Source organism: Colossoma macropomum, unplaced genomic scaffold (assembly GCF_904425465.1).
Source record: "Colossoma macropomum unplaced genomic scaffold, Colossoma_macropomum, whole genome shotgun sequence".
Taxonomy (NCBI): domain Eukaryota; kingdom Metazoa; phylum Chordata; class Actinopteri; order Characiformes; family Serrasalmidae; genus Colossoma; species Colossoma macropomum.
Window position 1 is genome coordinate 33,727,571 of NW_023494800.1, and position 14,587 is coordinate 33,742,157.

The following is a 14,587-nucleotide window of genomic DNA, read 5'->3' on the forward strand; positions in this document are numbered from 1 at the left end:
TGTGAGGGTCCATGGGGGTCCTGACCACTGAAGAACAGGGTAAAAGGGGGCTAACAAAGTATCAGAGAAACAGATGGACTACAGTCTGTAACTGTAGAACTACAAAGTGCACCTATATAGTAAGTGGAGCTGATAAAATGGACAATGAGTGTAGAAAAAAAGAGGTGGTCATAATGTTATGCCTGATCGGTGTGCGTGTGTATGTATGTATTATATATGTAGATACACACATATATGAAAACGGGTACACTCACACATATATACATATATAGAAAGAGCAGTTTTTATTGGTGGATGAAAGCACAATATGTGATGAGTGTAACACAAAAGAATTTCCCAGGAGTCAGTAAACAGCAACGCCACAACACACACACACACACACACACTTCAGCACACCACAACACACACACACACTTCAGCACACCACAACACACACACACACGCAACCTCAGGTTCTCTCAGCAACATCATTCACAGACGACACTAGACGACTCACACACACACATACTGGCACTGGAACACGTTTACAGAGATCACAGCATCGTCAGTCCTAGTGTTTTTGCTTTTTGTTGTTGTTTTCTCATTTTTTTTAGTGCATAAATTGTTTGGTTTGAGATACAAAAAAACAAAAACTGTTCTCTCCTCATAACTGCTTAACTATATATGCAGAGAATAAACATCGGAGCTGTACATCATCATACACTTATCATACATAACGTTATCATACACGAAGGAATTAAAAACACCCCAACTGTCACTCAAAAGTGTTGCCTGGCAACTTTGAGCCATCCCAGACCCCCTTGAGACATCACAGTCCAGTCTTGCACACTGATGCTGAGGGGACGGTAAGCGGTCATCGGAGGTCACTCGCGCACGCACACAAACACAAATGCCAGATCTAAATCTCCGGACTTGGACGTTACTGAGAAAGTCCGCAGGGCAGACGGGTCTAATTCGCCCCGTTCCTGTTGGTCAGACTTCAGAATTAGTAGCTCAGGTTAATGTTGCACAGATTTTGGGCGTCAATGTCAACCACGGAAGTGAGTCGCGCTGAAGTGCCCTCCCTTTAGCGCTTGCAGCCACACAGCCTTGCCGATTTGTCATGACGACATTGAGCACTTCAGTGAACGTCACCAAACGCAAGTCCAAAGCTGGTGAGACCGGCGGCCACGGGGCCGGAGTCTGGAGATTTAGACGGGCGGAAAAAACAGAATCCAGTTTAACCCAAAGGCTCAGTCTCTCCCACATGAGTTCAAAGTCTTTCCTCATTTCTCGTTGCATTATATCGAACAAGAAGTCCCGAATCCCAGCAGTCGTCCGACAGGGAAAACGTTCTGTCCGTTCGGGGCGTTTTAAGTCCACTGGTTTGAGTCTGTATGAGTGCAAGCGTTCATCGCTGATGCAGACACAGTGATCGAGGTTGACTGAACCCTCCCAAACTCCTGCATGTTCCACTCACAAACACACAAATAATGCGCATATACAAGTTAGGTCTTACACTGTGCGTGTGTGCATATATCTGTATTGGGTTCAGCTTCTCCTCTTGGGAAAGAATATTGCATTTGCATCAGTCTTTTTAAGTCCTTTTAAGGTTTAATTTGTATGTCCACTGAAAAGTTTTCTCTAGCTGCTATTCTCTCAGTTCTCAAAAAGGTTCTAGCATACCATTCTCCCTCTAAGTTTTCTCCTCGCGCTCCGTCTTGCGGCGCGTGATGTTCCGCGGCTTGATCTTTAACGAGAGCTCCCACAGCGCCTCCTCGGCGAGGTGATCGCTGAAGTCGTTGAAGAAGGAGATGATGTCCTCGTTCCGTTTCAGCTCGTAGTGCCTGCACACAGAGAGGGGAACCGATTCATTAGATATTTCAATAGTCAGTTAAGCAGCATAAATGTATGATTTACTTAGTGATTCTAACAGCGGGAATAAAAGCAGGTTGGTGAAGAAGGCCGGGAGGGTGAAGACCAGCACAAGCTTCCTTTGAGATACCAGAATCCCCACTGGACCTTTTCAAACTGCTGCTAATGCAACACTGGACACTTCAACACGCTGTTCTGTTACATCAGCTAGGAAACACCTGAGTTGGCCAGCGTCACACTGAGTGATGGGAAGAGGCAGGACCACCGCCACCCACCCAGAGAGACAGAGGACAGCTATGATCTCTTGTACTTTCACTTACGGATGGCTGTGGCATCTCCCAACAACAGGGCCACCAATCGAGAGCTTCATATGATTAAACTATTTAAATGAAATGTATATTTATATTTTACATATAGAAAATCGTTAATTGTCATGGCAAAACCCAGTAGCTCTATTTTAATTTATTTTTATTTATTTATTCCTTTTTTTTACATAAATTGTAAATTCCAGTTACCCTTTGCATTGTGTCAAAATGTCGTGATGAACGGACCAGTGGGCCAAAAAAATCAATTACTTGTTACAACAGCTTCCATTCCAAGTTAAGCTTTTTCCTCCTCCTGTAAAGTTATCGTTTTGTAAATATGAGTTTCTGTTCCGAGAGCGAGGATATATATATATATACATATTTAAAACAATACCGCCACTTTAACTGCATCACTGCACTGTTACTGTACTTAATGTCCTGGTATTATTGCACTATGCATGTTTGTACAGTCTATTACAGCATTATTCATATCTGCAGACTGTTACTGTACATGTTTTACTCTACATGCTTATCATTTTACATTTGCTGCTCTCACAGTACAGAATACCTACATTTATATTCATTATATTTTTATAATCTATATTTTTTTTACCTTCCACTATCCTTAATTGTACATACTGTAACCACAGCATCACTTACCGCAGTTACTTTCCTGCATTTTATATGTAAATTATACTGTATTTTGCGGTTCTGGTTAGATGGCTTTATTCGTTGGCTCTGTACCTGAACTCTGCACAATGAAGGTTAATCTAATAATGTAATATAAACAATAACAGTCCATTTACAGTAATATCTTGTGAACAGCTATTTAATCAGCCAGACTTGGTCACTGCTTTGTGAAAATAACGAATTCTGATCATTAATTTTATTGTAAATTATTTCTCGGTGTCATACAGCTTTCTCAATCACTCTGGAACCGTCTATCGTTAATTTTCACGGCGTCCTACAAAAGGGTTGAAATCTACAGAACAGCAGAATCTCTCAGAATTAATTTACACATGTAAACGCAACAAAATCGGTTCTATACTATTGAAATCATTCCGACCATGATACACATTCGCTCCTTCAAACTCCTCTGCTGTCCACACACTTAGTCGTGGCAGTAGATTCTGTTGACAGGTGCTCTGATGTCCTCTATGGCCTGAGTTTGTACGTTTTCAGTGCGCTGGTCAGTGTCGTTTGCGTACTTGTGTTACACTGAAGGAGGATAAGAACTGCAGGAAGTAACCGAGAGAGGATCACTCACACTTGCTGGAAGCGTCTCATGCTGTCCAGGATGTTGAACTGCTGCCAGCGCTTGGAGAAATTCACCTTTCCATCAATCAGGTCTGGGTTCCCCAGGTGGACGAACGTCAGGTCCTGCAGGATCAACCCCCTGAGGAGAGGGAGGAGGAGGGGGGGGGCATTTAAACACACTCATTTAAACACAAACAGCTTCATCATCTACATCAGCTACATTATTTGGCTGTAAATGAACTGAAATAGGTCAGAAATGCGCTTTGGAAACAAACAGGCACACAAACTCACAGGTACGGGATGCAGGGAGGCTCCACATCAGCTAACGCTGCTCTGTACGCTCGGAAAGAGGATGAGCTGTCGATCAGCGTGCAGTATTCCTCCAAACCCTGAGAGAGAGAATAAAAATTACTCATTAACTCATTTATTTACACTGGAGTGAAAATCTTGGACTGTGTTCACACAGCGGGTAAAAGTGGCCCAAATCCAATCTTTTCCTCATAAGTGAATCAGATGTGTGTCTGTGTGTCAGTGTGAACAGATAAACACACTGAATCTGACATTTTCAATTCTGATTTGAGACGCTTTCCTATGTGGTGCTGAAATCCGATGCGTATCCAATCGGCGGCAATGCGACTCTGTCTGAACAGCCGGATTAGAATTCATGCGACTTTTAGGTCAATCCAGCTCCACATTCCTCATAATTTCGCGCTGCTGAGACTCATAAACATTTAGGCTGATGTTTCTGTACAAAAATTTGAAGAGACTCATCCAAATCCCTCCATGTTTGAAGAGGTTTTGAAAGAAATCGCCGAACGTGGCTGCAGGAGAACGAGGCTGCAGCGTCAAAGAAGTTTAAAGAATCCGAGGACGCGAACCAAAGAAGTGACCGCGCCCTTTTTACGGCTCGAACACATTCTGGGTGATGAGCCCAACTGTCAGTCAGTGAAGCTTCATGATGGCTCCTGTGATGCTGGTGAAGATGAAGCTGATCCTCCGGGAGCGACTGGCGTTCGTTGGCGGTCGTGATTATTTACCTCTGGATGAGCCGGGAAGCAGCGTGACGCTCTGTTCTTTTGTGCATGTGGGTCAGTTTAGGAGCTGATCAGTTCAGACTGATGTTGCATACAGATCACATTTAAAAGATAATCTGAACAGCCAAACAAAAAAAATCGGATTTGGTGAGAAAATCAGATTCGGGCCACTTTTACCTGCTGTGTGAACGTAGCCTTATTTAATTTCAGCAGGACATTAAGACTGACCTCTGATGTCTGCTTCTGCCACTCAAGCCTCCTGATGGGTGCAGAGTCCAGAGCCGACAGAATGGCCAAATACGAGTTGAAGTTATTCAGCTTCCTCAGGTGCTACAAAGAAGAAACAGATCAGAACAATAAAGAAATCATTCCTTATTATTTGTTCAGAAAATCTGATCATGTTTTGATTTTAAACGTGATGAACTCTGATGTGAACATGTGCTGGTTGAGAAGAGACGTTCCTTTACCTTCATGATCTTAATGAACTTCAGCAGAAGCTTCTCCCTGTCCTGAGCTTTCTCCTGCTGGATGATTATAGAGCGCACCCTGGTGGACAGGCAGACATAGAGCAGTCAGTGATCTCAAGCATAATCTCAGAAGATTAAAATCTCCAACTTTTCAGGTTTAAGAATTTCATCAATCTCTTAATGACGACCATGTTTTTTCCTCCTCAAAGCATCCACAGATCTTCTCTATGGCAGGTGGGGTTGCCAAGTCTAGCAGAAATCTCCAGCCCAAAGTTCACTTAAAACCTGAAACTATCATTTTCCTCCATGACTGCGTTTTCAAATTAGCTTGATTTGGCAGGAAAATCACACACCTGGCAACCTGATGGCAATCGCTGTAGCCAACACTTCACAGCAAAACCAATGAAAAGTAAAAGCGCATGATTTTGCACCCCCAATCAGAACTCATGAAAAACGGCCACAGTGTGGAAAACTCTCACATACGGATGGAATATCCATGAAATATCGATAGCAGAAATAAGGACATCACATGACTGCAAAGGGGAAGTAAAGGGGGATAGTTTTGGCCCTTTTTTTGCATTCCCTTTGCATCCCCCCTTCAGCTGAGCTCTGTGTAGGATACAGGATCCATTCTGACCTGGCTTGTTCTGGCTCAAATTAAAGGGGCGCTGACCTCATGCCGCCTCTCTTTGGCGCTGGCGCATCCTCTCATCAGTTCAATGGAATGTGATGGGTTCAATCTCATTTGTGACGTACAAAACTAAGCTGCTACACAGCGCTCCACAAATTGCTTTGTCCAGATGCACTGAGAAAGTCTGAGTGTTTCAACTCTGTGCTACAGTAACACATCTGACACAAATATCCGTCTGTGTAATCATAATAAGCCATCCAAGACGAGTTAACCATTTAAATAACACATTTAACGCCTAAAAAGGGTGTTTACCAGTAGCTCATGTTGTTAAAGTGCTCTGTAAACTGAGTCAGATTGGGACTCTTCTCCTCATTCTGCTCCTTCGCCCACAGAAGTACCTCTGGAATCTAGACAGAGAAAGACAGAGAGAGGGAGGAACAGAGAGAACGCATCATGTCAAAATTACGCTGTTGTCCAGCTACAGTGTCCTCACACAGCCCCACTGGGTACGTGCCGTGTTCTAGAGCGAGTGCTTACCTCGATCTTGTAGAAGAGTTCAGCGTCCAGAAGCGTGAGCTGGTCGGCGATCTCATGGCTCCGGAAGTCATGCAGCGTTCCGGGTCTGCAGGGAGAAATACAGAGTTACACAGAAGCGTGAGCAGAAACGCACGTCCACAGAGACACCGGCTGACGTTTGGGGGCGTCCCTACCTGGCCGAGACCCCTCGTGCGGCGAGCGGTTTGAGGATGTGTGTGTGTCGCAGTAGTCTCTTCTGTTCCACTTTATCTAGAATGTTCTTGCGGAGAACCCGAGCCAGGCTGAGTTCTCCGTTACACACCAGCCGGAACACCAGCTCCATCAGCTGCCTCAGGATGTCCTCCGTCAGCTCCACCAGACTGAAACAGACAGACTTCGAGATCAGCGTAGACACTCGAGCGCATACACACACACACACACACAGACACACACACACAAACACACACACACACACACACACACACACACACACACACACTCACACACAAACACACACAGACACACAGACACACACACACACACAGACACACAGACACACACACACACAGACACACACACACACACACACACACACAGACACACAGACACACACACACACACACACACAGACACACACACACACACACACACACACACACACACAGACACACACACACAAACACACACACACACACACACACACTCACACACACACACACACACACAGACACACACATATTATATATATATATATATATATATATATATATATATATATATATATATATATATATATAAATGTAGTACAGTGTATGTATTTTTTATATAGTATGTATATTTATATAAAATGGATCGTTCTGGTCCTAAACTCTGATTGGCTGAGCCGCGTTCGAAGCCATTGTAAATCTACAATATACTCACAGCTATGACGCCTCACAGCAACTGAGCTCTGTATCACTGCACACAGCACGAAAACACTTCTGCTGTTAATGGAATAGTCTTTGACTTTCGTGCTGCTCACATGGACCACCGAGTGCACTGTGAGCAGAAGTCAGAACCCGTTTTCTGTTTAAACTGAGGGGCTGACAACTTACGTTTTTTACTAGAACTGGGCTGGTCAGCTAGCTAACAGGCTAAAAGAGCCAACAGCCTAAACAGCTCCATCATAATATCACAGGCTTGACTTAAAGTACTTACGGTGTCATTAACAGTAAAACTGCAGTATAAAAGTCTAAAGAACGTCACTTGAATGACTGACACACTTCAAATGTTCATGTTTCAGTCAGAATTTGCGTCAAACCCAGGCTGAATCCCAAACGGCTCTGTACTCCCTAAGTAGTGTTCTAGCTATGAGAGTTTAGAAATTCTAGCTTCAGTGCATCATTTATCGAGTGTGGATGTGTCTGAATCCCAAATGACTGTTTCTTAGCTGTATTTTGCTCTGTTGGGCTGCAGGATCCAGTATTTAAACTCCTATGTAGTGCACTATGTTGGGAGTTTCGCGCCGTGTCTAAGAACCCCCTTCCCGTGATAAAATCGCAGTAACGCACTGCCCATCGTGGCTTATTGCTTTACTATACAGTGAATAAGTAAGTAATGCAGTAATTTAATGAAGTATTGATTGGCCAAACCAGGTACTGGATAATAACTACAATTAATACTGGGCTGCTTTGAGGACAGGTTTAAAAACAGTTAACATCAAATCAATACTTAGTGTACTAGTATTATTCGTCTTTACTGTCTTTATTCTAATATTTGTGCTTTTCTGAGCAAATAAACACTTACGGCCCAGAGAAATAGATTTTTAATTTTATTTATCTCTATTTATGATATTTTTCTTTTGGGTGTCTGAACTTGCACTGTACTGTACATCTACAGAATCAAGACATTTTAACAAAATTTTATTGAATCTTACACTCTATTACAACGTTCACATGGTAGAAATTCTTTACGTGTTTTTAAGGTTTGAACTGATTTAAAATATTGATTTTAGTTCAAATTATTTGCTCTGCATTGAACAAGCCCAGTTAACCAGCTCGTTACCACATAACTGTATTTAGGATTGTTACAGTTTAAGGAAAGACTGACCACGTTGATGATCACGTGTGGTTTAATTCTGCAGCCCTACAGTGATGAAGTGCACTCACCAGAGCTCGTCCACCACCCTCACCAGCACGAAGAACGTGTTCTTACTGACGCGCTTCTTAAACGTGTCTGGACTGTGGCAGAAGTGAGTGTATGTGCACCGCAGTTAAGGAACAAAGCATTTACAACAACAGTCCCCCCTCACCCGCACTTACACAGCACACACATCAGAGCGTCACTCAGAGCTCAAACTCCACTCCAGAATCAGAGAACAAGCGCTCAGCGTCTGAGCCACAAAATTCATTCTTATTCAATTTATTTTACGTACGGCTGCCCAATCAGAATCCTGGAAACGGCCACAGCTTAAGTGATTAACATAAATTACCATTCGTGCAGCAATATGGACAACAAGACGATTTACTTATATAAAGATCTTATTAAAGAGTGATGAGAATGTACAGCATAGGGCAGGGGTCGGCAACATGCGGCTCTTCTACTGTCCCTGTTGTGGCTCCACAGCAGAATCAGATTAGTAGGTAAAAATAAAATAATCCTCCTTTACAGTAAAATAAAGCTCTGCTGATCGTTCAACACAGTTTAACAATAAATGGTCTTAAACTCTGGAGTTAATGTAGAACTGCTGATTCACCCTTTAATCCTGAAGATCAGTGCAGACTGCTGCAGATGAAGTCAGTTTCTTGTTCTCATGTTAAATGGTGCAGCGGTTACATTCTGGCCTCAGGCACCATTTAAGATGGAACCGGAAAATTCAAACAAGAAGCTGGCGAATGAGAAGCGACTTCGGCTTCATAAAAACTGAATGTTGAGACATTTTAGAGGAAACTGTTCTACTTTTGTGGAAAAGTTTCCTGCTGGAGATGTGAGAAAAGCGGCTATAGCTGAGCTAAAGCTTAAAGCAGAGCAAAGTGAGTTATTGTTTATATTATATTTTTAGCCTATACTAGGACATTAGCATGTACTGAGACATATTTACAGCCAAGATGGACATAAAATGTAGTGGCTCCCAAAGTGGTTTGATTTTTATTGGAAATGGCTCTTCTTACCATTTGGGTTGCGACCCCTGGCTTAGGCGCAAACACTGTATGTACACTGTATGCAGGCTGTAGCAGTCACACTGCTGCATCACCCACCATGCGGACTCGGCATGCGTGGTGAGACTCTGACTCAAAATCAGACACAATGAATACCGAAACAGTGATTTCCGTATCCGAACACTGGCACCTCGAGTGTTTAACCCGAGTACTTGGGTACGTGTAAACATCCGCACTCTGCACCCCTCACATCCTGTGTGTTAAATGCACAGGAGGTAAAAGTCCCACTGGTCTCTCTCTTTTCCACACATGAACAGCCACATTCCCACACACAGTCCGAGTAAAGGATATCTGTAGTGTAGTTTCTTGATGAGGTCTTCAGGTGTGATGAAGGTTCTGTATGTAGTCAGAAAAGCTTCACAGTACAACACCAAATCTGAAACACAAACACAGAGTTAAAAACCACGAAATAACCTTCTCACAAAAAAGACCAGAGGCCTCATTCATCTAAGGCTACAATCACACTGCCAGTCTAAACTGGTACAGATACGTTTTCAGAGCTGTCTGGACACACAAATCTGATCTGAGCCGCTTTGTCTACGTTCACATTACAAGCCTCGTCATTAATTTCCTTTCAATTTCTACCTTGGCGGTTCACATTCGGGTACGTGACTCTTGCGTCCTGAAACGACCTGCATGTGCACATCCTAGTCTACGTCACGTAGATCATGAACAAAAACAAACCAGCAGAACAAGCCTTTGTCACGACGATAACTCACTCTGAACCACTTTCAGCTCATTATAAGAGCAAGACGAAGGCAAAAAAGTGTTAGATGTGTTGCTTCTGTACTGTTTCCTGGCATGAACCTCAGGTTCGGTGCTGCTGCCACAGTAACACAATGATTGCGCACGTGCACAGCAAAGAGAACACATTAATTCTGACCTGAGCGTTCTCACTGAGGCTGTATGGCTGCAAGGCTGCAAATTGGATAACATCTGATATAGGATCACATCAGATTCGATTCTAAGGCTACGTTCACATTCGCAGGTTGAAGTGGCACAAATCCGATTTTTTGCCCTAATGTGACTCAGATCGGATGTTTTCAGGGCTGTGTGGACACACAAATCTGATCTGTTCAAATCCGACCTGAGCCACTTTCATATGTGGTCCTAGATTCGATACGTATCCGACGCATGGCCATGCGACCTTAATGTGAAGCTCAGGTCAAAGTTCATGTGGTTTTTTTCCACTGCGTGTGCACCATCATTCAGCGTTACCATGACAACAGTGCCGAACAGAAGTTAAAGCCTGTAAACAGAGGAAAAGCAGCTCATCTCACCTTTTTCTCGTTCACATTAATGACAGATTTGAATCACGTACCTAAACGAGTGTGAACCATCCTGTCAGAGAGATCAGATTTGAGCAAAAAACTGGATGCGAGCAATGAGGCTTGTAATGTGAATTTTGCTTAAGTGGCTCAGACCAGATTTGAAAAGATCAGATTTGTGTCACGTTAACGCAAAAAAAACCCAAAAAACCCAAAACAAAACAAACAAACAAAAAAAACTAGATTTGTCCCACTTCAGCTTGGTAATGTGAACACAACCTTTTATATATGTGGTCCTAGATTGGACACACATCAAGACTGAAAATTTAAGCAATAGCCATTTTCTACTGAGCCACTCATTAACTGACAGAGTGACTGACTCATACTAATTGCTGAAAAGGGAATGCACAAGCACTGTTCAAGATAAACTATAGGTGGCGCTCTACACCTGCTTAAAATGAAGTGACAGCAACAACATCTGTCCACTAATCACACATTTTGAAAGATGTCAGGATGCGTGGTTTCTGTAAAATCCAGATAAATATATGAAAAACTGTCGGTGGGCGAAAGCTGTGAGAGCATTACAGCATCAGAACATCAGACGACATCAAGCGCCTGGAATGAGTGAAGCTAGCGCTCATATTCATTTCATGGGTTTAGGCAAAAACAAAACATTGAATAAAATTAAAAATTCACATTATATTTACGGTTATTACTGTTCAATCATTTGTTGCTGAAGTGTTCAATGATTATTGGTGTTATTGTGTTTATTGTTGTTACTATTAAGAGGATTAACTGATTTGATATTATTCAAACAATACCAAATAAAACAGATTTCCCATAGTGTGCAGAGCAAAAGACGCCTGAAGATTCAGTCACTTATTAAAAAATGATGGAGGTTTCGTTTGAAAAATATATAAAAATCGTACACATTTTCTAAAGGAATGTAAGGCTGCAGCAGATCAGACGAATATAAAATTTCATTAATGGTTTAATTTCATTTCAAAGGCACCGTTACAGCTGATCCTGATGTGGGGACAATTGTAACAAACAGGCACTTTATCTTTACACTTATTGAGGAAATATGAACTATATGCAGAAGTGTTTGACCCATTTCGTTAGCAGACGCATCCAGAAAAATCGGATGATTCTCACCTAAAAAAATTGCAGTGTTACAATTACCTGGTCTACCCTACTGCTTGTGAAAGCACGAGAGAAGCTGAACTGAACTGTACATGTCAGAATTTACAGTCGTGTGCGAGAGCTTCAACATCTCCGGTCACGTCTTCAACAGGGCACAGACTTAATTATGACTTTTTCTGCCGATTTTAATATTTTGGGGGAAAAGAAAAACATAAAATGGCACAAACCACATTTTATATGTTTTATTTCTTCCCCAATATGTCAAATTCAGCAAATAATCAGTAACTGTGTACTAAATGTGCAGAAGTGTGTTCACTGTAGAGGATGTGTTCACATTTTCACAATGGTGTCACTTCGCCAGGGGTGCCCAAACTTTTGCTTATGACTGTGGCTATTTCAACTTTCACCAGAACCAACTTTCAATTCTTACATGAAATAAATAAACTTGACAGTGTAATAATTACCTTTTTAACTAGTAAGAATTGTGTACTTTTGTCACCAGTGTAATTTTTACTGAATTACTGAACGTTACATTAAAATTCACCCTCCCATTAAAACGAACTGCATACACACGGCTGATGAATGAGACCCCAGAACAGAACCGAGTCTTTCTAACATAAACACGGCCGTACACGCAAAATAAGTTGAATAACCCGTTATAATACAGAATTAACAGATTTTAAGCGACACGATAAAAAGTATGAGCGATGAAAAACAATAACTGTGGTGGAGATTTACCTTTGCGATCCGTTTCGGTGGCGTGGACTAACAGAATGTCGCTGGAGCCGGCTCTAACATCAGGCCCATCATCGCCCTATCAGAGAGAGAGAGAGAGAGAGAGAGAAAATCGAGAAAGAGAGAGGGAGAGAGAGATATTACTGCAGACCAGTCAAGCCTTGCCCAATGAGCCAGCTCCCTAAAATACTGCACCAGCTGAGAGTGTGTGTGTGTGTGTGTGTGTGTGTGTGTGTGTGTGTGTGTGGACTGATGTCTGCCTCTGCAGAGAAACTCTAACCGCCTTTAAAACTAACACAGACATAAACACACGTGCACATGCAAACAAACGCTCTCCAAACTCCGTCTGAGTGCAAAACTCTGCTGTATGAAATATAAGCCGTGTGTATTAGACGTGGACACACACACAGCTGCTGTTGGCAGACTGCTGCAGCCGTGGCACACACTCTGAATGCAGTATGAGTGAGACTCTGCTGAGGAGCAGTAAACTCCAGAGGGCAGCAGGGGGCAACACTGCACCGAGAGACAGTTCACTCAACAATCAGCAAAGTAATAAAAACTGCTTAAAACTTCAGGCCCACAATCAGGTAGAAGTTCTTTTAAAAGGCTTTTATATTCTCCCTATTTTATTTTTTACCACATTTGTGTGGTTTTATGTTTAAAAATGTTCCAATTTCATTTTTATCTGGCCATCTTCATTCCTTAGAACTGAACAGGATATTTTTGTTGCCTTTAAGACTGATATATGTAAATGAGCTCTGTTCTGATTGGCTGCCTTATTTTTGTCGTTTCTCAGTTTTTGACCTAGTCTGAAAATGCCTGTTACCCTTTACATTGTATTTAAATTTCATGATGAATGAACCAAAAGAAACGACCTAAAATGACTTTGAAAAGCATCTGGTTCCACTGACTTACATTAAAAGTGAAGTATGTTTTTTCCTTCTCCTGTAAAGTTACCATTTTGGAGATGCGAGGTTTTGATCCGACAACAGTGATATATGTCAGTGTGCTGGTCGTGGTGACATCGCAGAACGATTAATTCAAAATGGGCTGTTTTTGCAGCACAGTTTCCACATATGGCCTGTATGGACTGGGTAGTAAACGGCACACTTTGAATCTTGAACAACATTTATATACTACTTCAAACTCCTTTTCTTCAAAACTTGCCTTGCACTGTATAGCACAGAGGTCAGCAGCATGCGGCTCTTTTCCTGCCCTGTTGTGGCTCCACAGCAGAATCAGATTTGTAGGTAAAAATAAAATAATCCTCCTTTACAGTAAAATAAAGCTCTGCTGATCGTTCAACATAGTTTAACAATAAATGGTCTTAAACTCTGGAGTTAATGTAGAACTGCTAATTCACCCTTTAACCCTGAAGATCAGCGCAGACTGCTGGTCACCGTAGCAACACAGACAACAGTTTCGCCTAACTAGTAGCTACAAAACAGCAAAGAGGAAGATTTTAAGATGAACATTGATAATTTGCTGATGAATGGACTAATTTGCATTTATAGTCACTCCAGCTGGTTTCCTGATACGTTTAATCTGCAACGAGAAACTGTCAAACACTAAAAAGTCAAGAGGCTGAAGTCCTGATCTCGTTCGCCAGCTTCTCGTTCTAATTTTCCCGTTCCACCTTAAAATGGTGCAGCAGTTGCATTCTAGCACCTCAGGCATCATTTAATGTGGAACGTGAAAATTGGAACAAGAAGCTGGCGAATGAGAAGCGACTTCGGCTTTGTAAAAAGTCGAACATTGAGAGACATTTTAGAAGAAACTGTTCTACTTTCGAGAAAAGTTTCCTGCTGGAGATGCGAGAAAAGCAGCTAAAGCTGAGCTAAAGCTTAAAGCAGAGCAAAGTGAGTCTGTGTTTTCATTTATATTATGTGTTTTAGCTCATACTAGAACATCAGCACATACTGAGACATATTTACAGCCAAGATGGTGAAACGTTACTGCAAGAAAATGGACATAAAATGTTGTGGCTCCAAGGTGGTCTGATATTTGACAAAATGGCTCTTCTTAAGATTTGGGTTGCTGACCCCTGGTATAGCATATTGCTATTATACTGCTACATACTACAAATTGTGATTTGACTTCCAATATTTTAAAACCACACTGACTAATGGCAGACCTGCATTATTCTGACCAAAATTATTTCAGTTTATTGGATGATGCCT

At 42.0% G+C, this 14,587-nt stretch overlaps 1 protein-coding gene across 8 annotated transcripts in view; it reads right to left on the minus strand.

The window, feature by feature from the left end:
- Positions 1–261: 261 nt before the first annotated feature.
- rapgef1b (Rap guanine nucleotide exchange factor (GEF) 1b) overlaps positions 262–14,587 on the minus strand; it is a 79,451-nt gene continuing 65,125 nt past the window's right edge. For all 8 annotated transcript variants that reach the window (XM_036588770.1, XM_036588767.1, XM_036588766.1 and 5 more), the window contains 11 exons: positions 12,411–12,486; positions 9,553–9,637; positions 8,212–8,304; positions 6,259–6,444; positions 6,086–6,170; positions 5,861–5,955; positions 4,918–4,996; positions 4,679–4,780; positions 3,708–3,805; positions 3,427–3,555; positions 262–1,826 (listed from right to left, as the gene is read on the minus strand). In XM_036588770.1, coding sequence (XP_036444663.1) covers positions 1,676–1,826; positions 3,427–3,555; positions 3,708–3,805; positions 4,679–4,780; positions 4,918–4,996; positions 5,861–5,955; positions 6,086–6,170; positions 6,259–6,444; positions 8,212–8,304; positions 9,553–9,637; positions 12,411–12,486 — 1,179 coding nt within the window. In that variant the 3' untranslated portion in view covers positions 262–1,675. The remainder of the gene's footprint in view (positions 1,827–3,426; positions 3,556–3,707; positions 3,806–4,678; positions 4,781–4,917; positions 4,997–5,860; positions 5,956–6,085; positions 6,171–6,258; positions 6,445–8,211; positions 8,305–9,552; positions 9,638–12,410; positions 12,487–14,587) is intronic.